Source organism: Chiloscyllium plagiosum, chromosome 23 (assembly GCF_004010195.1).
Source record: "Chiloscyllium plagiosum isolate BGI_BamShark_2017 chromosome 23, ASM401019v2, whole genome shotgun sequence".
Lineage (NCBI taxonomy): Eukaryota > Metazoa > Chordata > Chondrichthyes > Orectolobiformes > Hemiscylliidae > Chiloscyllium > Chiloscyllium plagiosum.
Window position 1 is genome coordinate 17,272,183 of NC_057732.1, and position 24,023 is coordinate 17,296,205.

Below are 24,023 nucleotides of genomic sequence, written 5' to 3' on the forward strand. Positions count from 1 at the left end.
TCATTTCCCCTCCCCCCACCTTTTCTCAGTTCCAACCCTCAGACTCAGCACCGCCTTCTTGACCTGCAATCTTCTTCCCGACCTCTCCACCCCACCCCCTCTCCGGCCTATCACCCTCACCTTAACCTCCTTCCACCTATCATATTCACAACGCCCCCTCCCCAAAGTCCCTCTTCCCTACCTTTTATCTTAGCCTGCTTGGCACACCCATTCCTGAAGAAGGGCTTATGCCCGAAACACGATTCTCCTGCTCCTGGGATGCTGCCCGATCTACTGCACTTTTCCAGCAACACATTTTCGGCTTAAAATGCTCAACTAAGAAATTTCAGGTCATAAACAAACAAATGCACTTTTCCAGCAACACATTTTTAAGTTCAAATATAATTTGCCTTTTTCTTAATGAATCCACAAATGTCCAAGTCACTCACTTTTGGCCCAGTCTATCATTTCAATAAGCTTTCCCACCAATGAGGCTTAATTGACTGGGTCTGTCACTGCTGATTCCATCGGATTGTGATGACACGATGACTTTAAGTGATGTATTTTGTCCTGGTTTTTTTCAATGAAGGTTGAGACAGAGGTGGCAAGCAGTCTGCCCAAAGCCAATAAATATATTGTGAGATCTTGGGGTTTTTTTTTTAAAAAGTTGGAACAATTGAAGCTGTCTAACTAGGTGAGGTCAAGCTCCTATACATTCAGATTTTTAGTTTTATTTTCTTCAGCTGCAGTTGAAATCTTGAAGCTGGATGTGGAAGTGCTTACTCCTCTGTCTGTTACATCTAAAAGTGGTGATTTTCTTCATGCTGTTAGAATTGCATGTGAAACAATCTATTTTACTCAATCTGCCTTTGTCAAGGGTGTGTTTATGGGGTATTACTACATTGGAACAGTTAATTAGTAATGGTTAGTACATAGTCAAGTATTACAACAGAGGTAGAATTGAGCCAATTCTTTTTCATTTTGTCTGTATTTTTACACTAAAGTTAAAACACAAGTATATTTTGTTTAAAGTCGATTAGTTTGCCCAGACGAATTGCATCTGGAATGCAACATCTTACACTTAGCATTAAAATAAAAAAGGTTGGGTTTAGACCATCTTTTTCTTTGAAGTAGTTTGGTCTGGTCCACTAAAAAAATTAACTCCTAACCATGTTGTCCATTAACAACGTTATGATCAAAAAGTGTATTATGTATTCAAGAATTTTACCAATGATTTCAGCATAGTTCAAAACACAAATGTTATAAGTGGAAAAACTTTCAAGAGAATGAACAAGATTATTTGCTTGAGATGAACAATAAATGGTTTTGGTTTTATGTATGATCCCAGATACAGCAATTCATATTTATTCGCATTCTTAAGGAGAGCTCCACCTTCTGAAATGTGTTCTTGACCATGGGTTTCAGATGGGTTCAGATCTTCAGACTGAAGGATAGTCACTGCAGCAGCGTACATTGGAGTTACATATCAGAACAAAAAGTCAGAGTCATACAGCATGGAAACCGATCGTTCAGTCCAACCAATCCATGCCGACCAAAATCCCAAGCTAAACTCAACCCTCCTGCAGGGGCTTGGCCCATATCCCTCCAAACATTGTTTATTTACATATTTAATTGTCTTTTAAACATTGTAACTGCACCCACATTTCTCTGGAAGTTCATTCCATACATGAACCACCACAAAAAATAAAAATTGCTCCTCGTCTTTTTTTAAAAATCTTTCTCCTCTCACCCAAAAAATGTGCCCCCTAGTCTTGAGATCCCCCACCATAGGGAAAGACAGCTGCCAATCACCTTATCTATACCCCTCATTATTATATAAACCTTGACAAGGTCACCTCGCAATTTCCTAAGCTCCAGTGGAAAAATGTCCCAGATGATCCAGCCACTCCTAATAACTCAACCTTCCATCTTGGTAAATCTCTTCTGAATCCTCTTCATTTTAATGATATATTACTATATAATATTAACCTTCTTGTAGCATTAAATATCATAAATGGACTTAACTTCTCCAGCTTTTCCTTCAATTCTTGCTCTCAAGACCCGAATTGCTCAAAAGCTTATTTTCCTCCTTTCACTTATTGTTTATTTCAGCCGGTATCAACTCTATTCTAATTGTTTAGAAGTCAGTTTTTCAAAAGGATAAGTATCAATGACTTGCTGATTTAAAAATTTTTTTTCCACTTTACTGGCCACATTAACCATTTTATGCCTTGCTGTTTGTCAAGTAAGTGCATATAAAAACAACCGTTCATCAGTGCAATATTTCCTATACTTTGAACAAGTCTATGTTGAACTGGCTTCCAATATATTCTTGTGAAATTATATGGTATCCCAGCACCATGCTCTGTTTTGGGCAAGTCCTTATATAGCTGATGCCACAGAAGTTGTCTAGCAAGTTTAAATTTTCTGATAGGCAATTAGATGGCATCTGGAACCCTCCAAAAATGTCCCCAGTTTAGAATTACATACTTTTCATGAGGTAGGAGTTACTTAATTTACTTGCTACCTGAAAAAGTTAGAGATTAAAACTGCAAAAACTCCGAGATAATAGTTAAACTGATCCTGCACAAACCCCAGCTATCTACACACATCAAAATAAATCCACCATTCCCTGATCAGAAATCGCTCACTTGGACCCAACTGCCCATCAGCACTCTCCCCACTAACCTGTCCTTCTTCATCCTGACTTATCCGATGCCTATACCCACAAATCTGTCATTCTATCACCCTAACTTGTCTCGGCAACATTGTGTTATTCAGTGGTTTCCAATCAATGTTAAAATAAACAGAAACTAATTAGACTTAGAATTATTAACAGTGACATTAAATCTGCAATTTACATTAAATGCTTAGAAGAAACAGGAAAAAAAAGATAAACTAAATAGACCTAAACAATGCTACAAACAAGTTTAATTCCATTTACCTTTCAGTATAAATACTCATTCTGTCTTTTGCCACTGTCAGAGTTTGCATGTCATTTAGTGTCATAACTTTGTCTCCCTTCCCCATTCTACACGGTGTTCAGGCTGAGACAACAGGCTGCAACAGATGCATCCTGTACAGCCGTAAAGCACATGCAGAAGTTGGCACTTTTTATATCATTGCTGACAGCTTATCTACTTCAACTTTAATCAGAGGTTCTGAGCAATATTTTTTCTCTGGTACAAGTATCATTTAATTGCAAGCCTTTAAACACTTCTGAAAATACCAACACTCTTGATGTTATGCAACCTACCTCCAGCCATCTGTTTCAAGGTAGCTAAATGCTCCATCAATGACACTTGCAAAAAATTGTCCTCCAGTAATGAAAAGGGTATTGACAGTAACTAATCGTCCTCTGAGATGGGAAGGTGCAGCCTCTGCAATGTATACCGTCACAGTCATGGAAGCCAGTCCTAGGAAAGAAATAAACATGCAGAACTGAAGACTGCACAAGCAATGATCACTTTATTGTTCACTGAAGAGCTAAACTGACGTAATTTCAGGCAGAAATGATAGAAAGTCTTAAAGCACATATTACGTAAATCGGGCAGCAATTTCCTTGACCATCCGTGAGCAGTTACATATGGAAAATAAATCTGGTAAGGTGCTCTGTGTATCATATCACTTGATAAACTAGATGTACATTGAGTTATGTGATGATGTTGTGTTTTCTTCTAGACATGCATTATGCTTATCAGAAAAAGTCAGGGTTTCTCCATTTCAGCTTAAGTTTACTTTTAATAGCAAACAACCTTAACGTATAACCAACCAACATTTTGCAATTCAGCTCAACAAACTTTCTGATTGAGCAGATACATAATCAAGTTCCTTGTAAAGCAGTGCTCCCCAAATCTTTTACTGATATGGCCCATTTTAATGGGTCAGGCTTTTTATGAGCCCAGGATAAAATGGGGACTTAATACAAAAGGCGTCTGGAGAAGAGGGGCAGTAATCATTGAGCAGAATATTGTAGAGGTATGTATTTCAGCTGTAGCAGCAAGGGTTGAAGTTGAGTGTGACCTTTATTTCCACCCACTCTTCCTTAACCACTTATGCACCTCCACTCTCCAACATGCACATGGGGCAGATGAAGAAAAAGGCAGGTGAAATAACCACCTTTTAACATTGGTTGTCTCATGCAGGACTTGGCCTCATTCAGCAGTTGATTAGGTCATACCCTCAGTTTAAAAAAAACAAACTTTTTAAGGAGTACTCTTCACTATCAGGAATCAGCCAGAACTTTATAGCTGCCATGGTTACCTCTGAGCTTACTGCTTCTGAATCCAGTTGCTTATGTATTATTACTGGCGAAACTATTCAAACTTAACTCTCACTCAAAAATTCAGGAGAGAGGAAGGAAAATTCAGAAGCACATTTACAACGATGTTTGAAGGTCTCCCACAGGAGTTGGAAAACTGAAGAGCATATCAAAATCCAAACAACTACCTATAGAAAAACTTCCACCTCAAGCAAGGAAGTTGGGTACAAGATTTCAAAAATTCAATGAGAAACATGCAAATGAAAGCAGGTGAGTGACATATATTCAACTATAAATATTCTGTCCAGTTAAAAATTCTTTTAAAAAACTTGAAAACTTTCAAATGATGCATGACTCAGCACAGATACAGGACTTTAAATTTCATGTTTAAATAATACATGTTGGTAGACTATTCAGGAAAGGAAAGTCTGCCTATTCAACTAAATCAGAACACTTCAAGACTGAATGTTTTAAGAATATGCGTACACCTTAATTTTCTCTGTTCAGCAGACTTTAACAACTCATTAAGGGCAACATTTCTTGTCCATCTCTAATGGGCTTTGTGAAGATGGTGCTGAAAATTCTGCTTTAATTATTAAAATCTATGGGGAGATGGTGCTTCCACCAAGCTTTTTGGTAGAGACAGTTGTAGGAATTTGATCCAGCACCTGTGAAGGAACACCAACATGTGATGAAGTTTTGATATCCTATGGCTTGGAGGAAAAAAGTTGATAGTGTTCCCAAGTGCCTTGTCCTTGGTGATGGTGCCAGGTTTGGGAAGTGCTGACAAAGAAAGATTGGTAACTCTGTAACATACCATGTAAATTGTTCAGTATTCCATATCTCTAATCTCTTACACATAAAGGCAGAAATTGCTGAAGAAACTTAGGATCCTTGAAAGATCACTGGACTCAATGTTAACTGTTTTCGCTCCACAGATTTTATTAGACCTGCTAAGATCCTTCAACAATTTGTTCTTGTTTCAGATCTTCAGCATCTGTAGTTCTTTGTATTACTCACATTTGCTTGCTCTTCTCTATTCAACATAAGTGTACCTAACATACCACACAGATTGGTTTAAAAAAAAAGTGCTATGACCTCTTATTTGAGAATAAGGCTATATTCAGAGTATCATACACACATTTTACTTCAGCCTGGAGTCACGGAATTATTTCAAATCCTGCACAGGCAGCGTTGATTGACTGCAACTGTTGGCGCATGTTAAGGCACTCTACATTTCTTCTTCCATATATCACATTAAATTTCAAAAAGCTTCAAGAAACTGTATCAAATAACTTTCAAAAATTAATGCACACATCTGTCTCCTTCATTAATCCAGACAAAGAACTCAAATAAGATTATCAAAGTTGTAAAGCAAAAGATGATATAAAAATTGAAGGCCTGCTGCTCTGAAATGAAAAGCAAAACTTAAGTAGAACATATTTTGCTTCAAAAAGGTATACCTAACATAACACTGCATCTTGTACCAACTGTAAATATATCCAGTACACAGGGATAACATTCATATAAAGAGTCGAACAAGAATAGATCTTTCTAGCCTCAAAAAAATGTGATTCTTCCTGTGACTAATTCCTTGAGTTAGCAACACATGTGCACCAATCATATTTTGCTCTCCAAGAATTGAAATATACAAAACTTCCTCGGTTATCCGAATGCCAATTATCCAAATTTCAGATTATCCGAACAAGATCAAGGTCCCGTAAAAACGTTATCCAAACAATCAGCTATCCAAACAAAATACTCACCGCCTGTCTCGTTCAGATAATCGAGGTTGTTCTGTAATTAAACTGTGGGGGAAGATGGTAATCTTCTGAAATTTCCATGTAACAATGTTTGTAACAGCACTACTGCAAGTAGTCTACTGAATCAAGACCACTGGCAAAAAGACATCCAACCAAACAAATCTGTGCAAAACAAATAAAAGATAGCTCTGATCCAGTAAGTCATCAAATAATAGGAACACGAGAGGCCATTTAACCTTTTCAATCACTCACTGAGATAATAATTCAGTGATCCAAATCCATAATGCCATTTTTATTCCGTGTCGCTCAAAGCTTTGCATTAAGAGAAATTGATAGTGTGGTGCTGGAAAAAGCACGGCAGTCAGACAGCATCCGAGGTGTAGGAGAATTGATGTTGAGCATAAGCCCTTCATCAGAAATTAGGTTTGTGGGCCAGGGGTAAGGTAGCTGAAGAGCTTCAGGGCAGAGGAGATGACCTGGGGGTGCAGTGAGAGAGACTCACTGAGCTCCTTGTAGGGAGAGGAGAAGAACTTCAAGGTAGGAATCCTTGGAAGACACTTCACATTAGGATTAAAATCAACTAGGAGAAACTGAACAGAATTAACAGAAATTTGTCAATCGTAGGTTTAAATTAACTATTGACCCAGCATCAAGCCTAGTTTGGGAAAGAGATTTTCAAACCTTTGCCACATTTGCTCAAAGTGCTTCCTAACTTCAGTCCTGAACGACATGGCCATTGCTTTAGGCTAAGACACCTTAACATTTCCCAAACAGCAGAAAGAGTTTTCAGCTTCCCTAACAGTTCATTTGTTTATTCTGCTACCATGAACGCATCAAGTGCCACACTCTGGATCAGTATTATTTTCACTTTGCTTGTCGAAGTCTTTAAATAAAAAGAGTCAGCAAACATTGCTTCGTTAATTACTTTGCCATCGGTCAATTATTTCTTGCGTTTTGCCAAAAGAAACAGCCTTCAGCTCACCAATTTTCTTTGTCCAAAGCATGTTGCTCAAGGGAACACGATCCTTGAATTTATGTACATTGTATGTGTTGTTCCAAATTCCACTTTTTAACTCATGGATATTTACTTTGGTGACAGACAAGGCAAACACTTTTCCCTTTCAGTTTTGAACAAAATTCATTTACCCATTCTATATGGACATAATATACTGATATTCTTTTACATGGTCCAGGTTCATCACTTGTTATTGTTTCACCTGGCAGTTTGTGCAATTACTCTACTGCTGATCCCACTGCAGGTAGGCCTTTGGACATCTAGAATGTTATTCACTCCTTTCAAGCATGGGTGCACTGGAGGTCCCTGTTTCTGAAGCCCCTGGTTGCCTTATGTTGCTTGAATTCTGGAGTGGGGCATGAAAACTATGATTGCAATTTTTATTCATTCTGCACTGACCTATTACGTCGACCGAAAGTTGATAGAGCACAGATAGAAGAGTAGGATTAGCTGAGCTCTCTTGTAGAGTCTGCAAGAACATTATGGGCTGAATAGTGCCCTATGTTTCTTGTACTGTAAATGTGTTGGCTTCACACATCAGTTCCTAGTATATTTGTAACTCATTTGTTTGCATTGTCACCACTTTACTCTGCAATGAGCATCCAACTAGATCAAACAGCCTGTGGTCAGTGGTGTGCCTCAAGGATCGGTGCTGGGTCCACTACTTTGTTATTTATATAAATGATTTGGACGTAAAAATAGTAGATATGGTTAATAAGTTTGCAGATTACACCAATTTTGGGAGGTGTAGTGGACAGTGAAGAAGATTACCTCAGATTACAGTGGGATCTTGATCAGTTGGCCAATAGGCTGAGGAGTGACAGATGGAGTTTAATTTAGAGAAGTATGAGATGCTGCATTTTGGGAAAGCAAATCAGAGCAGGATTTATACAATTAATGGTAAGGTTCTAGGGAGTGTTGCTGAACAAAAAGACCTTGGAGTGCAGGTTCATAGTTCCTTGGAAGTGGAGTCGCAGGTATAGGATAGTGAAGGCAGCATTTGGTATGCTTTCCTTTGTTGATCGAAGTACTGAGTATAGGAGTTGGGAAGTCATATTGCGGCTGTTCAGGACATTGGTTCGGCCGCTTTTGGAATATTGGTCTCCCTCCTAATGGAAGGGTGTTGCGAAACTTGAAAGGGCTCAGAAAAGACTTAAGAATGTTGCTAGGGTTGAGGATTTGAGCTATTTTGGGAGAGGTTGAATAGGCTGGGGCTGTATTCCCTGGAGTGTCTGAGACGGAGGGGTGACCTTATAAAGGTTTATAAGCTCATGAGGGGCATGGATAGGATAAACAAATAAGATCTTTTCCCTGGAGTGGGGAAGTCCATAAATAGAGGGCATAGGTTCAGGAGAGAGAAAGATATAAAAGGGATCTAAGGCAACCTTTTCCACAGAGGGTGGTGCGTATATGGAATGAGCTGCCAAAGGAAGTAGTAGAGGCTGATACAATTGCAGCATTTAAAAGACATCTGGATAGGTATATAAATAATGAAGGGTTGAGAGGAATATGGTACAAGTGCTGGCAAATGGGACTAGATTAGGTTAGGATATCTGGTCGGCAAGGACGAGTTGGACAGAAGGGTCTGTTTGTGCGGTACATCTCTAAACTCTATGAAATACAATGAAACAAGTTGGCAAAGCCTATCGAGACTATGCACTTTTCTCTCTTTTCCAGAAGTTCGGCAGCAATCAATGTATATAACGAAAGGAAACCTGGGTGGGATCAACTGTCAGAGAGTCTGAAATCAATCAGATGATCACCATCTACATGTGCTAACCATGCTTCTAGATGGTAGTAGTTGCTGGATTTCTATCCTCTGACTTGCTCTTCTTGCCAGTGTTTTTGTGGCTAGACTAATTCAGTTTCTGAGCAAAAAAGTGAGGACTGCAGATGCTGGAGATCACAGTCAAGATTAGAGTGGTGCTGGAAATGCACAGTGGGTCAGGCAGCAGCCGAGGAGCGGAAAATTCGATGCATTCATATCATTGGGTTTTAAAACATTTTGTGCATGTTTTGGCCAGTTGAGCTCAATTATCGGTGCTTTGTTGAGTTACGATATCTCTCCCCTCCTGTTATGCTTTTCTACCATGTTAACGTTTAATTAATATCTAATTTTTAAACAAAGACCAGTCCACTTTTATCCAACTCTGCCTTGATACCTTAATCCTTGCCCTTAATGTGTACGTTTCACGTTAGGTTTCAAACTAATATTTCTCTCCCTCAAACAGAAAGCAAGATGCTATCAAGTAACGAACACTCCTCACTACAGGATCCTTTACTATGTAATCAGCATTACCAGTTCATTTGGCATCAGATCTAAATATTTCCTGGTTAGTTTCACAACATACTGTTCAAAGAAACTTCCAGATGCACTCTGAATTTACCTTTAATTGGATTGATTTGTCTAATCTTCAAAATTTAGAGGAACCTTGATTAGCCGAATATCAATTATCCAATTTTGGATTATCTGAAGATGATTTCAAGGTCCCAATAGAAACATTACATCAAAGAGGTGTTACCAACACTGATCGTGGCTTTCGTTTACAATGATTAAAAGTGAATTTGGCTTACTGAAATGCTGCTGAGAAGATTCCTAGACATCAACGGGAGCCCAGGCATCATCTCCAAATGACTGATCTCCCGCCCTCTCTCTCCCCACACATTCCCTGGAGTTTTAGACAGAAGTGTACCCTAAACCCCTTTCCCTAGATAATCTCTCCAAAATTGCCCAGTACAGGGCAGAGTGGGATGTTGTCAAAAAGTTGTGTGCGTGTGCATGCGTGCGCGCTATTTTAAGACTCACCCCCTTAGCAGCAGCAGTCTTGCTGTTGGTCTCCATTCCAGGGCTGGGACAGGCAGCGGGGGGGATTGCACGATGTGCTGCTGGCTAATCTCCTGAATGGGGAGCGACCATAACAAGTGCTCACTCTTAATCCCATTGAAGTGAAGCAGTGGCGGGGAAAGGCTACAGCGATGCTGCACACACAAGTGTGTCTCTGCTCAGAAACAAACCCTGAGATGGTGGGGGGGGGGGGGGGTAAGGTAGGCAGAGAGAGGAAAAAGGAAACTTCAGAAAACTCCAAGTCCTAGGAGAGAGGCATTGAATCAGTTATCCGAATAATTAATTATCTGAACGAAATAGTGCCGCCCATCTCGTTCGGATAATGGAGTTTCCTCAGTACACAAGTTTATGATTTCTTCATTTATACTCCATTCTGCAGTACATCTGCAGTTAAGGAGCACATAGACAACTATCAGTGACTTTTTGAAAATCTTGCTATTGCTCATCTGTACCCAAATGGATTATGTCTTGATCTTGCAAGCCAAGATCATTTCTCACAACATCCATTTCCTTCCTTTCCATCCTATAGAAATTAATGTCCCTCTGAATATTTAGTTTCTAGCCTTGGTTACTTTTCTATTTTCTCTGTAATAGCTATCCCATTTATTTCTATTTATGTCAATATATTATAAACCCTACTATCCAAAAGCAAAAAAAAGTCTTTACATTTTGTCATTTTTTAAAAACATGCTTCCCTACTTTGATCCTGTTTGCTTGTGAACTTTTAGATACATACTATATCCCACGTTACCCACTCTGGTTACCATGACCCAAATCACTGCTTTGCACCTCTCCTTTATCTTTAACATTCCAAATTCTCCCTTGCATGACTTCTCTCTCCTACCAATATTAGTTACAGCAATTGGTTTAACCTTTCTTGAAGATGGACAGATGTATGACATCAGAGATCTGCTGACATGTTTACGTCCTTTCAGATGGAGGTATGCATTCATGTCAAGAGTGCAACTGCTCCATATTTTAATATTTTGGTGGGGATTCCATACTTGCCTATAGCCTTATTGGTTTTCAACCATCAAATAACCTTCTCAACCTCCTGTTGGGTTGGGTTGGGTTGTGCACACATGGTGGCTGGCATCATACTGTGCGAGATGTTAAGGGCATTCACAACATCACAACAACTTGAATTCATCCTTGAAATGCTCCTTCCTATTAGCACAAACCATCTCCCTCTCCTCCATGTGCCATTCTCTGCTCTCAGCTGAGATCTTTGGGCCATAGATTATGTTGGAGAATCCACAAACACCCTGACAGTCCCAAGTGTTACTTGGTGCATTTTTTTCCCCCCATCAGTCACCAATTCCTTTAGGTTATGAGTTTTTCTTTTGCTGGAATTCAGCATTCATTTTCCTGCATACCTGCTTCTTTTCAAAGTTTTAACTGGTGCTTCCAGCTTAGGAACACTTTATCCTACATATTAACATCTCCTGGTTATCGTCCAACCAACTAGTTCTGAAGTTTCACGATTGAGAAATGTTTCTCAATCATGAATCTCCTTGCAGCTGCTCTTCATGATTAATCTAAGAGCTGACCAGATACCTTCAACATTGTGGTTCCAGTTCATAGATCTACTCATCCAACTGGGCAACATTCATTCATTGCAGAGCCCTTAGGTCTGTTAATGTGGCATTGGCTGCTGCAGCATTTTTTCTCCGGCAGCCTGTCTCGGCTAGGTTCATGTAAACAGACCAAATTAAGCAACAGTTCAGTTCAGCTCTTGTCATGGCACAAATGATGCAGACATCTTCTTGATCCCTCTCTCAGGTAATGATATTACCAAGGAGCTCAAAGGCTCCTATGACACTTGCTGTAGAAACAATGTCTAGAGCCAAAGTATTGCCATGAAAACTTCCATTATCATCACTGGAGTGAGTGTATTTGAGATCACTTAAACACACAATAGGTACAATGGTTTATATTACATTAATTAAGAACTTCGGTTCTCGTGGTAGAGGTAAATGGATTTCTTGTTTTTAGTTCTGTGAAGGTGATTTTTATTTTAAGAAAGGTCAGTATTGGATCAAAACACTGTTTCCAAAAAATACATGCCTTAAGCTGAATGGCGGGACAACACACAGTCCCTACATACTTCTCCACACCCGCACATTACTTCTTGCTTGTGGCTCAGTATTGAAGCAGAATGAGATTTTCCACATGCTGACCTAACAGGATGGTCAAAGAATCATTGCTGCCAGAGCAGGCTGAATGGTTCACAAAATGGTGAATCAGATTACTCCATGCTGAAGCCACTTTCTAATGCCATGTTTCAAGCTTTGGGCTTTAACCCTGCAGTTTGCCTACTCAAAAATATAATTCAAAGTTCTACATAAATGAAGTTATGGAGAAGAAATTACCGGTTTACCCATAAATGAATTACGGACCCAGTCAACAGGGATCAAAAACACTACCAGACAAATTAGCACTTCATTATTCATCCTTCCCTACACAAAAATAAAAATTGATCCCACATTTATCTTCCATTTTGTGCCATAATTTGTTATGGGCTCTTTAGTAATGGGAGAGAGAGGCAAGGAGAAAGATGGGAAGGAAAGATTGAGGGTTTCTAAGATAGGTGAGAATTTAGGTTTTGTTCAAGTAAGTTACTTCAAATAATTTTAAATTCCAAACTGTATCTTGGTGCAAAATGCAAATATTCAACTGTAAATTTTCTTTTACTAGTTTAATTCTTGCTAATATTTGCTTATTGATATAAAATCTGTTTCCTCTTGAGTTCTCCATTATAACGGACATAAAGTAAATGCTCTGGGCTCTGATAATATGCTAGCAGTGTTCACATAGTATTGGGAAAAATACATTGGTAATCAAGTCCAACTGCTCCATGGGATGTATCTAAAGCGTGAATTTTTCATTTAAATCAGCAAAGTGGTCAATTTATTTCTCCCTATTATTGCTACCTATAGCAAGAGATTTTTAACCAGCTTTCTTCAATGAACTCAAAAAAAAAAGCTTGTTTATTTATAAACAAAAGTGGTATCAACCAAGCCAAAATGAAAATTAAAACAATATTGTCTTAAAACTAAACACAGACATGACAACTATACAGTAAATGTTTATTTTTATAAAAGAAAAATGGATAAACATCCTAGTGGGCCTTTGTGCAAGTGTCACAGATTCCCAGAAGATTATTTATGTGAGCAGGCATGCACAAAAAAATGGTAAATCTACTTCAGCATAGCAATTGTTCAAATCTTTCCCTTTTCTTTCATATTCTTTTAAAAAGTATTATGAATTCCCAAAAGTATTCAGGGCACATGGTCCAGTACCAGTACACACTCCTAGTGAAGCTACATCAGGTATTGTTGTTCTAATGTAGACATTTGTCCAGGTATGTCCTCCCAAAAAAAACAGGGAAAATCCAATCCACCTAATTATCACCTCAGTCTACATGTGAACACCTGCAAGGTGATGATATCGTACCATTAAACAGCGCCTTCACTGCAATAACTTGCTCAACAATGCTCTGACGTTCTGCCAGGATGAGGGAGTTTGAGATCTCCTTACAGCATTGGTTCAAACATGTACCAAAGTAGTGAACTCCAGAGGTGAGCTGACAGTGATTGCTCTTGACATCAAAGCAGCATCTGACCAAGCAAAGTATCAAGGAGCCTGAGCAAAATTGAAATAAATGGAAACCAAGAGGTGTAATTACACACATTTGGGAGTTTCCTTCAAATGCATTACAGTTGCTGGAAGCCAATTATTTCAGTCCAAAGACTGACTGCACAAGTTTCTCTGGATAGTTTCCAAGGCACAGTCACCTTCAGTTGCTGCATCAACTTTCATTGGTCTACCTGGAAAATGTGTCTGGTGCTGTGGATAATGAGGAGGGAGGAAGTAAACAAGCAAGTGCTGGAAAAGTTGATCTATTTTGCTTCCAATCTCCACTCCGTTCTCACCTTCACTTGTTCCATCTAACTCCTACCTTCCCTTCAATATCCATTTCCATTTTAGGGTTAGGCTGGCCATTAATATCCTCACTGTCCAAGGCCTCAGACACATCTTCCAGGTTTCCATGCACTTCAATCTAGTTTACTGTATTCACTAGTAACAATGTGGTCTCCTCTATATTGCCAAGACAAAGCACAGACTTCTGAATGATGTGCTGAACACCTATATTCTATCTGCAAAAATGATCCTGCCATTTCAACATACTGTTCCCTGGCCAACATCTCTGTATCAAGCTTGCTGCACTGCTCCAGTGAAACTCAGCACAAGCTGGGTGAACATCTCATTTTCCACTTGGGAACCCTCAGCCTTCTGGACTCCAGTATTGCGTTCAATACTGGAACGCAATTATGGACTGAGCACTTAATTAGTTGAACTTCATTTTTCATGTGATAAACTATCTAATTGAAATGTGATAGCTACAGGATAAAACCAAATTTGTTTTTAAAGTTTTGAGACCAAACAAAAATGGATTAAAAAGAAACCTGCTGAACACTCTTCCTCATCTGGAACCAATTCTCTGAAGTAGCTTCAAGTCAATTTTAAAGTGTGGAAACCAGAACTACGTGTCGTACTCCATTTGTGGTCCAGCCAAAGCTTTACAAAAGCTGAGCAGTTATTTTCTACTTTTGTATCCAATACATGCATCAATATGAAACAAATTTGCCTTTTTTCAGGCTCAAGCAGGAACTTTAGCAGAACCATTGTAAGCCAACAGAAAAAATCTTGCTTTTCTGGGAGAGCGCAAAAAGACTGAAAAACTAAGAAACGTAAAAAATATCTAACATAGAAGAGCTAGGACTATCTGATCAACTACCAACTTGACAAACAACAACTGCTTTACAGACAACACCACATCATCATTGTTAAAATCAAAGGAACCAACAGATAACCTAACCTACCCTCGAGACCTGGACTCAATCTTGAGAAGTTTTCCTTGCCTATTCCCCCCACCCAAACAGTCAAAAAAAGTGTATGGTTTGACACATATACTGTTTTTTGATGAATAAGTGTCTGCATAATTGAGATTTAAAGGGATATAGTTTAAGTCATGTTGTTTGTTTAAGATATATATTCCTTTTTCTCTGCACATTTACAATAAATAAATATTTTCCTGTTAGATACAAAACCAGAATTGTTTCTGTCCAGAATAGCAGTCAGGCAAATTAACCACAGTAGTGGTTTAAATTAGTATTTATACATTTTAGATAGCTGTGGAACAGTGAGGCTTGATTATCAGAGCACCAGTTAAGTTCTAACATCAAAGATTACAAAACCATTATGAATCACATGTTGGTTATCCTCAATATATCTGTTAATTTCTCTACTACATCCTGTATATCTTTTCACTCCATCTACTTTCTATTGATATTTTGTATTTCTATTTCTACTGATATTTTGTCACCATCTCTTTCCTTAGTATGCATCAACTCAAGTACTTGTCATTTATTCTAGCTTTGGTCTGCACTCATCAATATGCATTACTTTCATTGTCTATAATAGGAACCATATAATCTCTTACTAGCTGCATATTATTTATGACATTATTTATCAGAAGATTTTTGGGTTGACTTGATTAATTTACATTTCAATTTTATTAACTGTTATTCTATTTTACCTGATTGGTGCTTGATGAATTTAGCTGACATGTATCATACACATTTGTTTGGTTGCATCATATTCTTATTCCCTCTCTCTCTCTCTCTCTCCTCAGAGTGGCTGAAGATAAAATATTTTACTGCCCAAATAATATTATCAGAAATGCTCTGGCTAAAAATAGATGGAGAATAGAACCAAATAAGAATAGTTAAATTGGATAGAGGGGAGGTGGCAGAGCAAAATGCATTATTAACAAGGCCAAAGGCGGCAGAAAAAACGAAAAGGATGGAAAGCACCCTCTGGTCACATTCACAGAACTGCATTTATACTCTTAGTTAAACAAATGAAGATGACATTTAATTTATAAAGTTATTATATCAAAAGGAGGCCATTCAACCAGTCAATTCATTGCTACCTTTGCTGTGACAAAGTCAATCCAATGCTCTACTCTATCCTCACTGACCTACACATTTATTTTTCTTACATGGCTGTCTATTTTGCAGATTTAGAAACCAGTTTCTACAAAAGAGTGCTGTAAAATGCAGACAGAGTGCAAGCAAATAGTTAATTGCATAAAGGTTAGAAAACACTTCTCAAACAACTGAACAATCCTTATGAGTGAGTAGTTTTAATTGACACATACCTGAAAGAAGCACTTGACATTCAAACTATGGGTCCCTGAAGTTTTCCACCCACGAGAAGGTTTCCTTAATCTCGTGTCTGAGTTAATTTTAGATTAAGTGATCTTAGTCACATAATTACCAGGATGTAAGGAAGATTATAATTTCTAATAGTAATGACGTCATGGAATTGAACAATTCTTACACAGACTAGGTAATCAACTCATGTTTTTTGTAAACTTTTTAATGCAGTCATAGATTATTATTTGTCTCATTTCTGTTCCTAGTGTTCTGTTAAAACCATTAATTAAGATCCTCTAAAGCCTCTGCTATATCCAATTTCTAGTTTGATGTTTAGAATGACAATGAGCATGAACATAATCAATATTTAACGGAATCAGTAATCTTCTTTCATCAGTATGTACGCTGCTTAAACAGTAATTTTATATGTACACTTATATATTTCATATACAAGTCAACTAACTGTTCATAAGATTTTTATAGGCGTTACCATATCTCTCAAAATCCTCAAAATCACCTAAACATTGAAAGCTTTAAATCTAATGAACTAGTTTTGAGATACAATCATATTATACACAGTAAGGTCCCATGAAAGATAAGTGAACAGATGTTTTATAATTTATTTTGATTTTATCAAAGATACAAGTGGTTGTCATGAACTGAGAGAACATCCTACACCTCTTCACATAATGCCACCACTTAACCTAGTTTAAAAATTTATGTCAAACCTTCTAAAATACCCTTAGTCAACAGAGACTTTCTATTCAACTTAAATTCCAACTAACTCAAAAATGATAGTTCTACCAGCTAAGGGAAACTGCCAGTCTTTTATAAATGGAATTAAAATTATCAGTAGTTTCAATACCATAAAAGCTTAAAAAAAAAAGGGGAAACGTGAATCAATGTTGTTAAATTCATAAGCCAAACTAACATTTATAATCCTGAGACTACTTCAGGAAGCAACATTTGCAGTAATTTCCTGCTAACTGAAATCAAAAATATCAACATTAAAAAAAAACAGATGTTCATAAAGTGAACATTTGACAACAATGAAACTTGAACAGCATTAATACTAAATTCCTAATTTGAGCACAAGGATATCAAGCAGGGACAAAATGTCTTCAAATCAGAATGAAAAACCTGAATGGGAATAATTGCCAAATCACTGTCACGGAATCACATTTCCAGAAATCCTTTACAGGAGCAGGGTGCTGACCTGAAGCCTCATCTGCAAGACAAACATGGCCTGGTGATATCGTTCTGGTGGCAACTTTTAAAACACTTAGAAAAGACCAATGCATGCATTACTATCCCTTTCTGTGAGCATACCTAGAAATATCTAGAAAAAGCATTGAAAAAAATTCATTGTTGTAAAACACAACAGTCATATCAATTTAAAGTATGTCACATGCACATTATAAAGCTATAAGGCAGCAGTGCAATATCATCATCCCATCTGATCAGGATTGCCAACATTAGGAAAATTTGGTTGCGGCAACTATTGTTCAAGTTGAATACAAAGTCTTGGTTGACTAAGTATATTTTAGAAGACATTATTAGAGTTGTGAATTGTTGTTTAATATTCACTTTTAGAGTTAAAAATTAAATTTATATTTAAACAGTGGAATTTGCGAGTTCTCTGTCACTTATATTTTAAGATTGCAAGGCGAGTGTGCTTTTTTGGGTATTTGGTTTAATTAACAGAAGGGTTCACCACTGCGTCGTAACAGTAATACGAAGGTTGAAAGTTGTCTAGCTGAGCCTTAATTTCAAGGCAGAAGATTGGAGGTGATAAGGAAACAAAATTTCAAGTGGGGATGAAAGGCAATGACATTTGTCTTCATCATTTACTCACTCAGCAATTCCCACCCCGGGAGACAGAGGAAGCAAAGCACTGTACTCTCTTCTAACCACATCAATGTTTTTGTGTTACTTTGGCATATGTTGACAAACTGGAGTTCCTGATGAGCAGTTTGGCGTTAGTTCATATTGAGGATTCATCCACAGCACTTAATACAAAGGAAATTCAGCTCATCCAAAAACAAATGTCAGAGAAGCAGTCTGACAACTCAGACAGTGAAGGTGTTAAGAAAATTACTGTCAATAAAATGTGAAGCCGCAAAACACACAGCAGGCCAAGCAACATCAGAACAGTTGACATTTTGGGCAGGACCCTTCATCAGGAATAGCAAAGTAGACCTGGGTGTAATCAGTGTGTTAAAAAATAACCTAGTCCAAAAACCTTCTAGTAAATGCTGGATGATGCCAAACAGCATCATGCAAATGAAAACAGGAAATATGGAAATAAAACACATATGTAGGATTGAACAGGTACAAAGAAGCTAAATGAAAGCACTATGCAGAAATATGAAGGACTTAAGGATCTTGGGGGCTTTGCTGTTGAAAAATAGCCAAGCACCTGTAAGATAAACACTAGACAAATGAGTTGAATGGTAAGAATTCATAAGAAACAGTAATAACAAACTGACAAGATAACCATGCTATGATTATTTTTGACTATATAATATATCACTCAACAATTAGAGAATATAGCACTGAATATATACTTTGCTTAAAATAGTCACTGTCTGTAATAATGAAGTAAATTTCTTTGTGCATTACATATTCTATGATACAGTACAGGAATTATACTAACAATATCCACAAGCAATTATAAAAAGTGCAGTCTCGTATTTACATTCTCATGAATCCACATTTTAATAACAATATTTGATAATTATTAATTTAGGATTCTAATATTTTTATTCACTTGTGAAACAGGTGTCTTGTTGGCTGGTCAACATTTATTGCCCATCCATTGTTGCCTTTGAGGGGGTAGTGGTGAGCTGCCTTCCTGAACCACTGCAGTCCGTGTGCTGTAGGCTGACCCACAATGTCAGTAGGCAGGAATTCCAGGATTTCTAAGCTAAGATGGTGACTTGGCTTGGAGGGAAACTTGCAAATGGTGATTTTCCCATGTATTAGCTTTCTTGTTCTTCTGGATGCAAGTGAAGGGTACTGTCTAAGGATCTTGTTGAATTTCTGCAGTGCATCTTGTAAGTGGCTACTAAACATTTTTGGAGAGGGAGTGGACACTTTGAATATGGTGCAGATGACAGCAAAATTACAGGTGTAATGGACAGTGAAGAAGCTTAGCCTCAGAGTACAACGGGATCCGATCAGGTTGGCTAATGGGCCGAGAAGTGCATTTATCTGAATTATCTGTGCATAATTCAGATAAATGCACAGTGCTGCATTTTGGAAAGTCAAATCAGAGCAGAACTTGTACACTTAATGGTGAAGTCCTGGGGCGTGTTGCTGAACAAAAAGACCTTGGAGTGCAGGTTCATAGTTCTTAAAAGTGGAGTCGCAGGTAGATAGAATAGTGAAGAAGGCGTTTGGTATGCTTTCCTTTATTGGTCAGAATATAGAGTACAGGCATTGAGGGGTCATGTTGCAGCTATAGAGGACATTTGTGATATTGTGGGGAATATTTAACAATGCATGATGGGAAATATTGGCCAACGCTCAAGTTCTAGATCTGGAAGTTAAAAAAGGATTATGACAAATGGATGACAGCCTTTTTTTAGGGCTGGTTAATTTAAGCAGGCAAACATTACAACTTATACTAAAGACCTTATTCCTCTCCGAATGCTCCCCTTAAATTTCAGTTGTCTGACGGCGATGAAATCATTTTATGCCCTCTGAGATGCCTTGGCTGCAGCCCCAATGCTAGGATGCCCGCTGTATGACAGCCTCTTTCAGTTGTATATTAGTGTAATAGATGAATGTGCCACTGGTGTCTTAGCTCAGCAGCATGGTGACTGTTGTTGCCCAGTGGACTATTTTTGCACTAAATAGGATCCTGTTGCCTGTGGCCTCTCTCCATGCACTCAAATCCTAAATGCTGTCCATTTGTTAATACCGGCAGCTTCTAATCTGACCCTTCACCAGCCCGTACAGGTGTACACCTCATACTCTGTTGTCGCCCTCCACATGTCTCAGCAGACCCAACACCTCACCCAAGCTTGTCTGAGCTATTAGAAGATCTCATTGTTGCAAAACCCTTACCTCATTTTGCTACTACTACACTTTGACTCCTGCTACATTCCTCGAGCAACCCCCTGACGATCTTCCCAACCCCCCACATGACTGTTTGCTTAGGAGTCATTTCCTTACTGTACCTCACCCAGATTTAGCAGACCTCCCATTTGAAAATCCTGACCTCATTTTATGTTGATGGTACTTCCTGTGTTTTCCAGGACAGTGCCCAGCAGTCAGGCTATGCTATTGCAACAGACACTACTGCTTTTCAGAACCTTGTCGCTACAGAGAAAGCCGAGCTTTTTGCCCTTACCAGAGCTTGTATTTTAGTCACTGATAAAATTGCTAATGTTTACACAGATACGCATTCAGTGTTGCCCATTTTGGCCACCTCTGGCAACAACGAGACTTCCTTACTTCCACAGGGACTCCCATTCAAAATGCTCTTTGGATTATAAATCTCCTCGATGCTATTCGGCTTCCTCATCAATTGGCTGTTATTAAGTGTACTGTACACACAAAGGGGGACACTCCAGTGCAATTAGGAAATGTCCATACTGATTCAGCTGCTAAGGAGGCGGCTGCATCAGCCATTTTACTTATTCCAACTAATGGGATTGAGGCTCCAAAATAAGTAGCTACTTTAGGGACAAAGGGCATGCCAGATCTTGCTGCACTTCAAACGTGACAGAGGGATGCCTCTGAATCTGAATGTGCACGTGGAAAGTCGATGGGGTATTTGCACTCCACGACACAGGGTGAGAGGGGAAAGATATAAAAGAGACCTAAGGGGCAACTTTTTCACACAGAGGGTGGTACGTATATGGAATGAGCTGCCAAAGGAAGTGGTGGAGGCTGGTACAATTGCAACATTTAAGAGGCATTTGGATGGGTATATGAATAGGAAGGGTTTGGAGGGATATGGGTTGGGTGCTGGCAGGTGGGGCTAGATTGGGTTGGGATATCTGGTCGGCATGGACAAGTTGGACCGAAGGGTCTGTTTCCATGCTGTACATCTCTATGACTATGACACGAGACATCCAGTTAACATCAATATGTCAAGTTTGTATTCCTGATTCTTTCTTAACATACTTATTGATTACTAGCATTCTTGTACTCATCTTGGCAAGGAGGGAATAGTACAGCTACTTTAGAAACCTGATGGCGCCTGGATTTGAAATCCTCAAGGGCGAAGGTGGTGAAACATGTCGGCACAAATGATGTCGGGAAGAAGAGGAGGGACATTCTAGCGGGACTTCGGAGAACTCTGAAGAAAGCTGAAAAGCAGGATGTCCAGGATGGTTATCTCTGGTTTGCTTCCAGTTCCTTGGGCTGGAGAGGCCAGGAAGAGGGAGATAATGGACTTGAATGTGTGGCAGGGGTACTGGTGCAGAAAGGCAAGGATTTAAATTCTTGAATCACTGGGGTATGTTTTGTGGTAAGGATAAATTATACAAAAGGATGGGTTGCACCTTATTAGGTGGGGGACCAGCATTCTGGCAGGCAGGTTTGCCACTGCAACACCGCTGCGTTTAAACTAAATAGTGGGGGGGGGGGGGGCGGAAGGGGACAAATTGGAAGTTTAAGGAGGAAATTGAAGGGAAAGTTAGAACAAGAGAAGTCAAGAAAGTTTGAAGTGCAGCAAGATCTGGCATGCCCTTTGTCCCTAAAGTAGCTACTTATTTTGGAGCCTCAATCCCATTTTGAGGCTCATTTGGAAATTGGCAGTTACGATGTTGTGGGGATAACGGAGACGTGGCTTCAAGTAGACAGGGCCTGGGAAATGAATATTCAAGGCTATACGTGCTATCGTAAGGACAGACTGACGGGCAGAGGGAGTGGTGTGGCCTTGTTAGTAAGGAATGATATTCAGTCCCTTGCACGGGAGGACCTAGAATCAGGGGATGTAGAGTCAGTGTGGATAGTGCTGAGAAATTCTAAAGGGTAGAAAGACCCTCATGGGAGTTATCTACAGGCCCACAAACAGTAGTCTGGATGTAGGGTGTAAGTTGAATAAGGAGCTGAAATTGGCCTGTCGCAAAGATATTACTACAGTTGTCATGGGGAATTTCAACATGCAGGTAGACTGGGAGAATCAGGATGGTCCTGGACCCAAGAAAGGCAGTTTGTGGAGTGCCTCCGAGATGGATTATTAGAACAGCTGGTGCTGGAGCCTACCAGGGAGAAGGAAATTCTGGATCTGATGTTGTGCAATGAACCGGATTTGATCAGGGACCTCGAAGTGAAGAAGCCATTAGGAGGTAGTGACCATAATACAATAAGCTTTAATCTACAATTTGAAAGGGAGAGGGTACAATCGGTAGTGACAATATTTCAGTTGAATAAAGGGAACTATGGAGCTATGAGGGAGGAGCTGGCCAAAGTTAAATGGTGCAATACCCTAGCAGGGATGGCAGTGGAGCAACAATGGCAGGTATTTCTGGGTATATCCAAAAAGGAAGAAAGATCCTAAGAGGAGGCAGGGGTGGCTGGGGCTGACGAGAGAAGTTAAGAAACATATAAAGTCAAAAGAGAAAAACTATAACAGCAAAGGTGAGTGGGAAAACGGAGGACTGGGAAGCTTTTAAAGAGTAACAGAGGATAACTAAGAAGAAAATACGCTGAGAAAAAATGAGGCACGAAGGTAAACTGGCCAAAAATATAAAGGAGGATAGTAAAAGCTTTTTTAGGTACGCGAAAGGAAAGAAATTTGTTAAGACTAAAATTGGGCCCTTGGAGACAGAAACGGGGAACAAAGAAATGGCAGAAGAGTTGAATTGGTTCTTCAGATCGGTGTTCACTGGGGAAGATACAAGCAATCGCCCAGAGGTAATAGTGGCTGAAGGACCTGAACTGAAGGGAATTTATATTTGTTAGGAAATGGTGTTGGAGAGACTGTTAGGTCTGAAGGCTGATAAGTCCCCAGGACCTGATGGTCTACATCCCAGGGTACTGAAGGAGGTGGCTAGAGAAATTGTGGATGCATTGGTGATCATTTTCCAACGTTCTATAGATTCAGGATCAGTTCTTGCGGATTGGAGGGTGGTTAATGTTGTACCACTTTTTAAGAAAGGAGGGAGAGAGAAAGCAGGGAATTATAGACCAGTTAGTCTGACCTCAGTGGTGGGAAAGATGCTGGAGTCAATTATAAAGGAAGAAATTATGACACATCTGGATAGCAGTAACAGGATAGGTTAGAGTCAGCATGGATTTATGAAGGGGAAATCATGCTTGACTAATCTTCTGGAATTCTTTGAGGATGTAACTCTGAAGATGGACAAGGGAGATCCAGTGGATGTAGTGTACCTGGACTTTCAGAAAGCCTTTGATAAAATCCCACATAGGAGGTTAGTGAGCAAAATTAGAGTCCATGGTATTGGGGGCAAAATACTCACTTGGATTGAAAATTGGTTGGTTGACAGGAAAAACAAGAAGAGTAGTGATAAACGGCTCCCTTTCGGAATGAGAGGCGGTGACCAGTGGGTTATCGCAGGGATCAGTGCTGGGACTGCAGCTTTTTACAATATACATTAATGATATAGATGATGGTATTAAAAGTAACATTAGCAAATTTGCTGATAATACAAAGCTGGGTGGCAGGGTGAAATGTGAGGAGGATGTTAGGAGATTACAGGGTGACCTGGACAGGCGAGGTGAGTGGACAGATGCATGGCAGGTGCAGTTTAATGTGGATAAATATGTGGTTATCCACTTTGGTGGCAAGAACAGGAAGGCAGATTACTACCTAAATGGAGTCAAGTTAGGTAAAGGGGCAGTACAACTAGATCTAGATGTTCTTGTACATCACTCAATGAAAGCAAGCATGCAGGTACAGCAGGCAGTGAAGAAAGCTAATAGCATGCTGGCCTCCATAACAAGAGGAATTGAGTAT

General features: G+C 39.2%; 1 protein-coding gene across 3 annotated transcripts in view; it reads right to left on the reverse strand.

Annotated features, from left to right (window-relative positions):
• The window catches only part of LOC122561657 (proton myo-inositol cotransporter-like), a 149,594-nt gene that overhangs the window by 118,141 nt on the left and 7,430 nt on the right, over positions 1-24,023 (reverse strand). For all 3 annotated transcript variants that reach the window (XM_043713609.1, XM_043713608.1, XM_043713610.1), the window contains exon 2: positions 3,236-3,395. In XM_043713609.1, the coding sequence (XP_043569544.1) occupies positions 3,236-3,395 (160 nt within the window). The remainder of the gene's footprint in view (positions 1-3,235; positions 3,396-24,023) is intronic.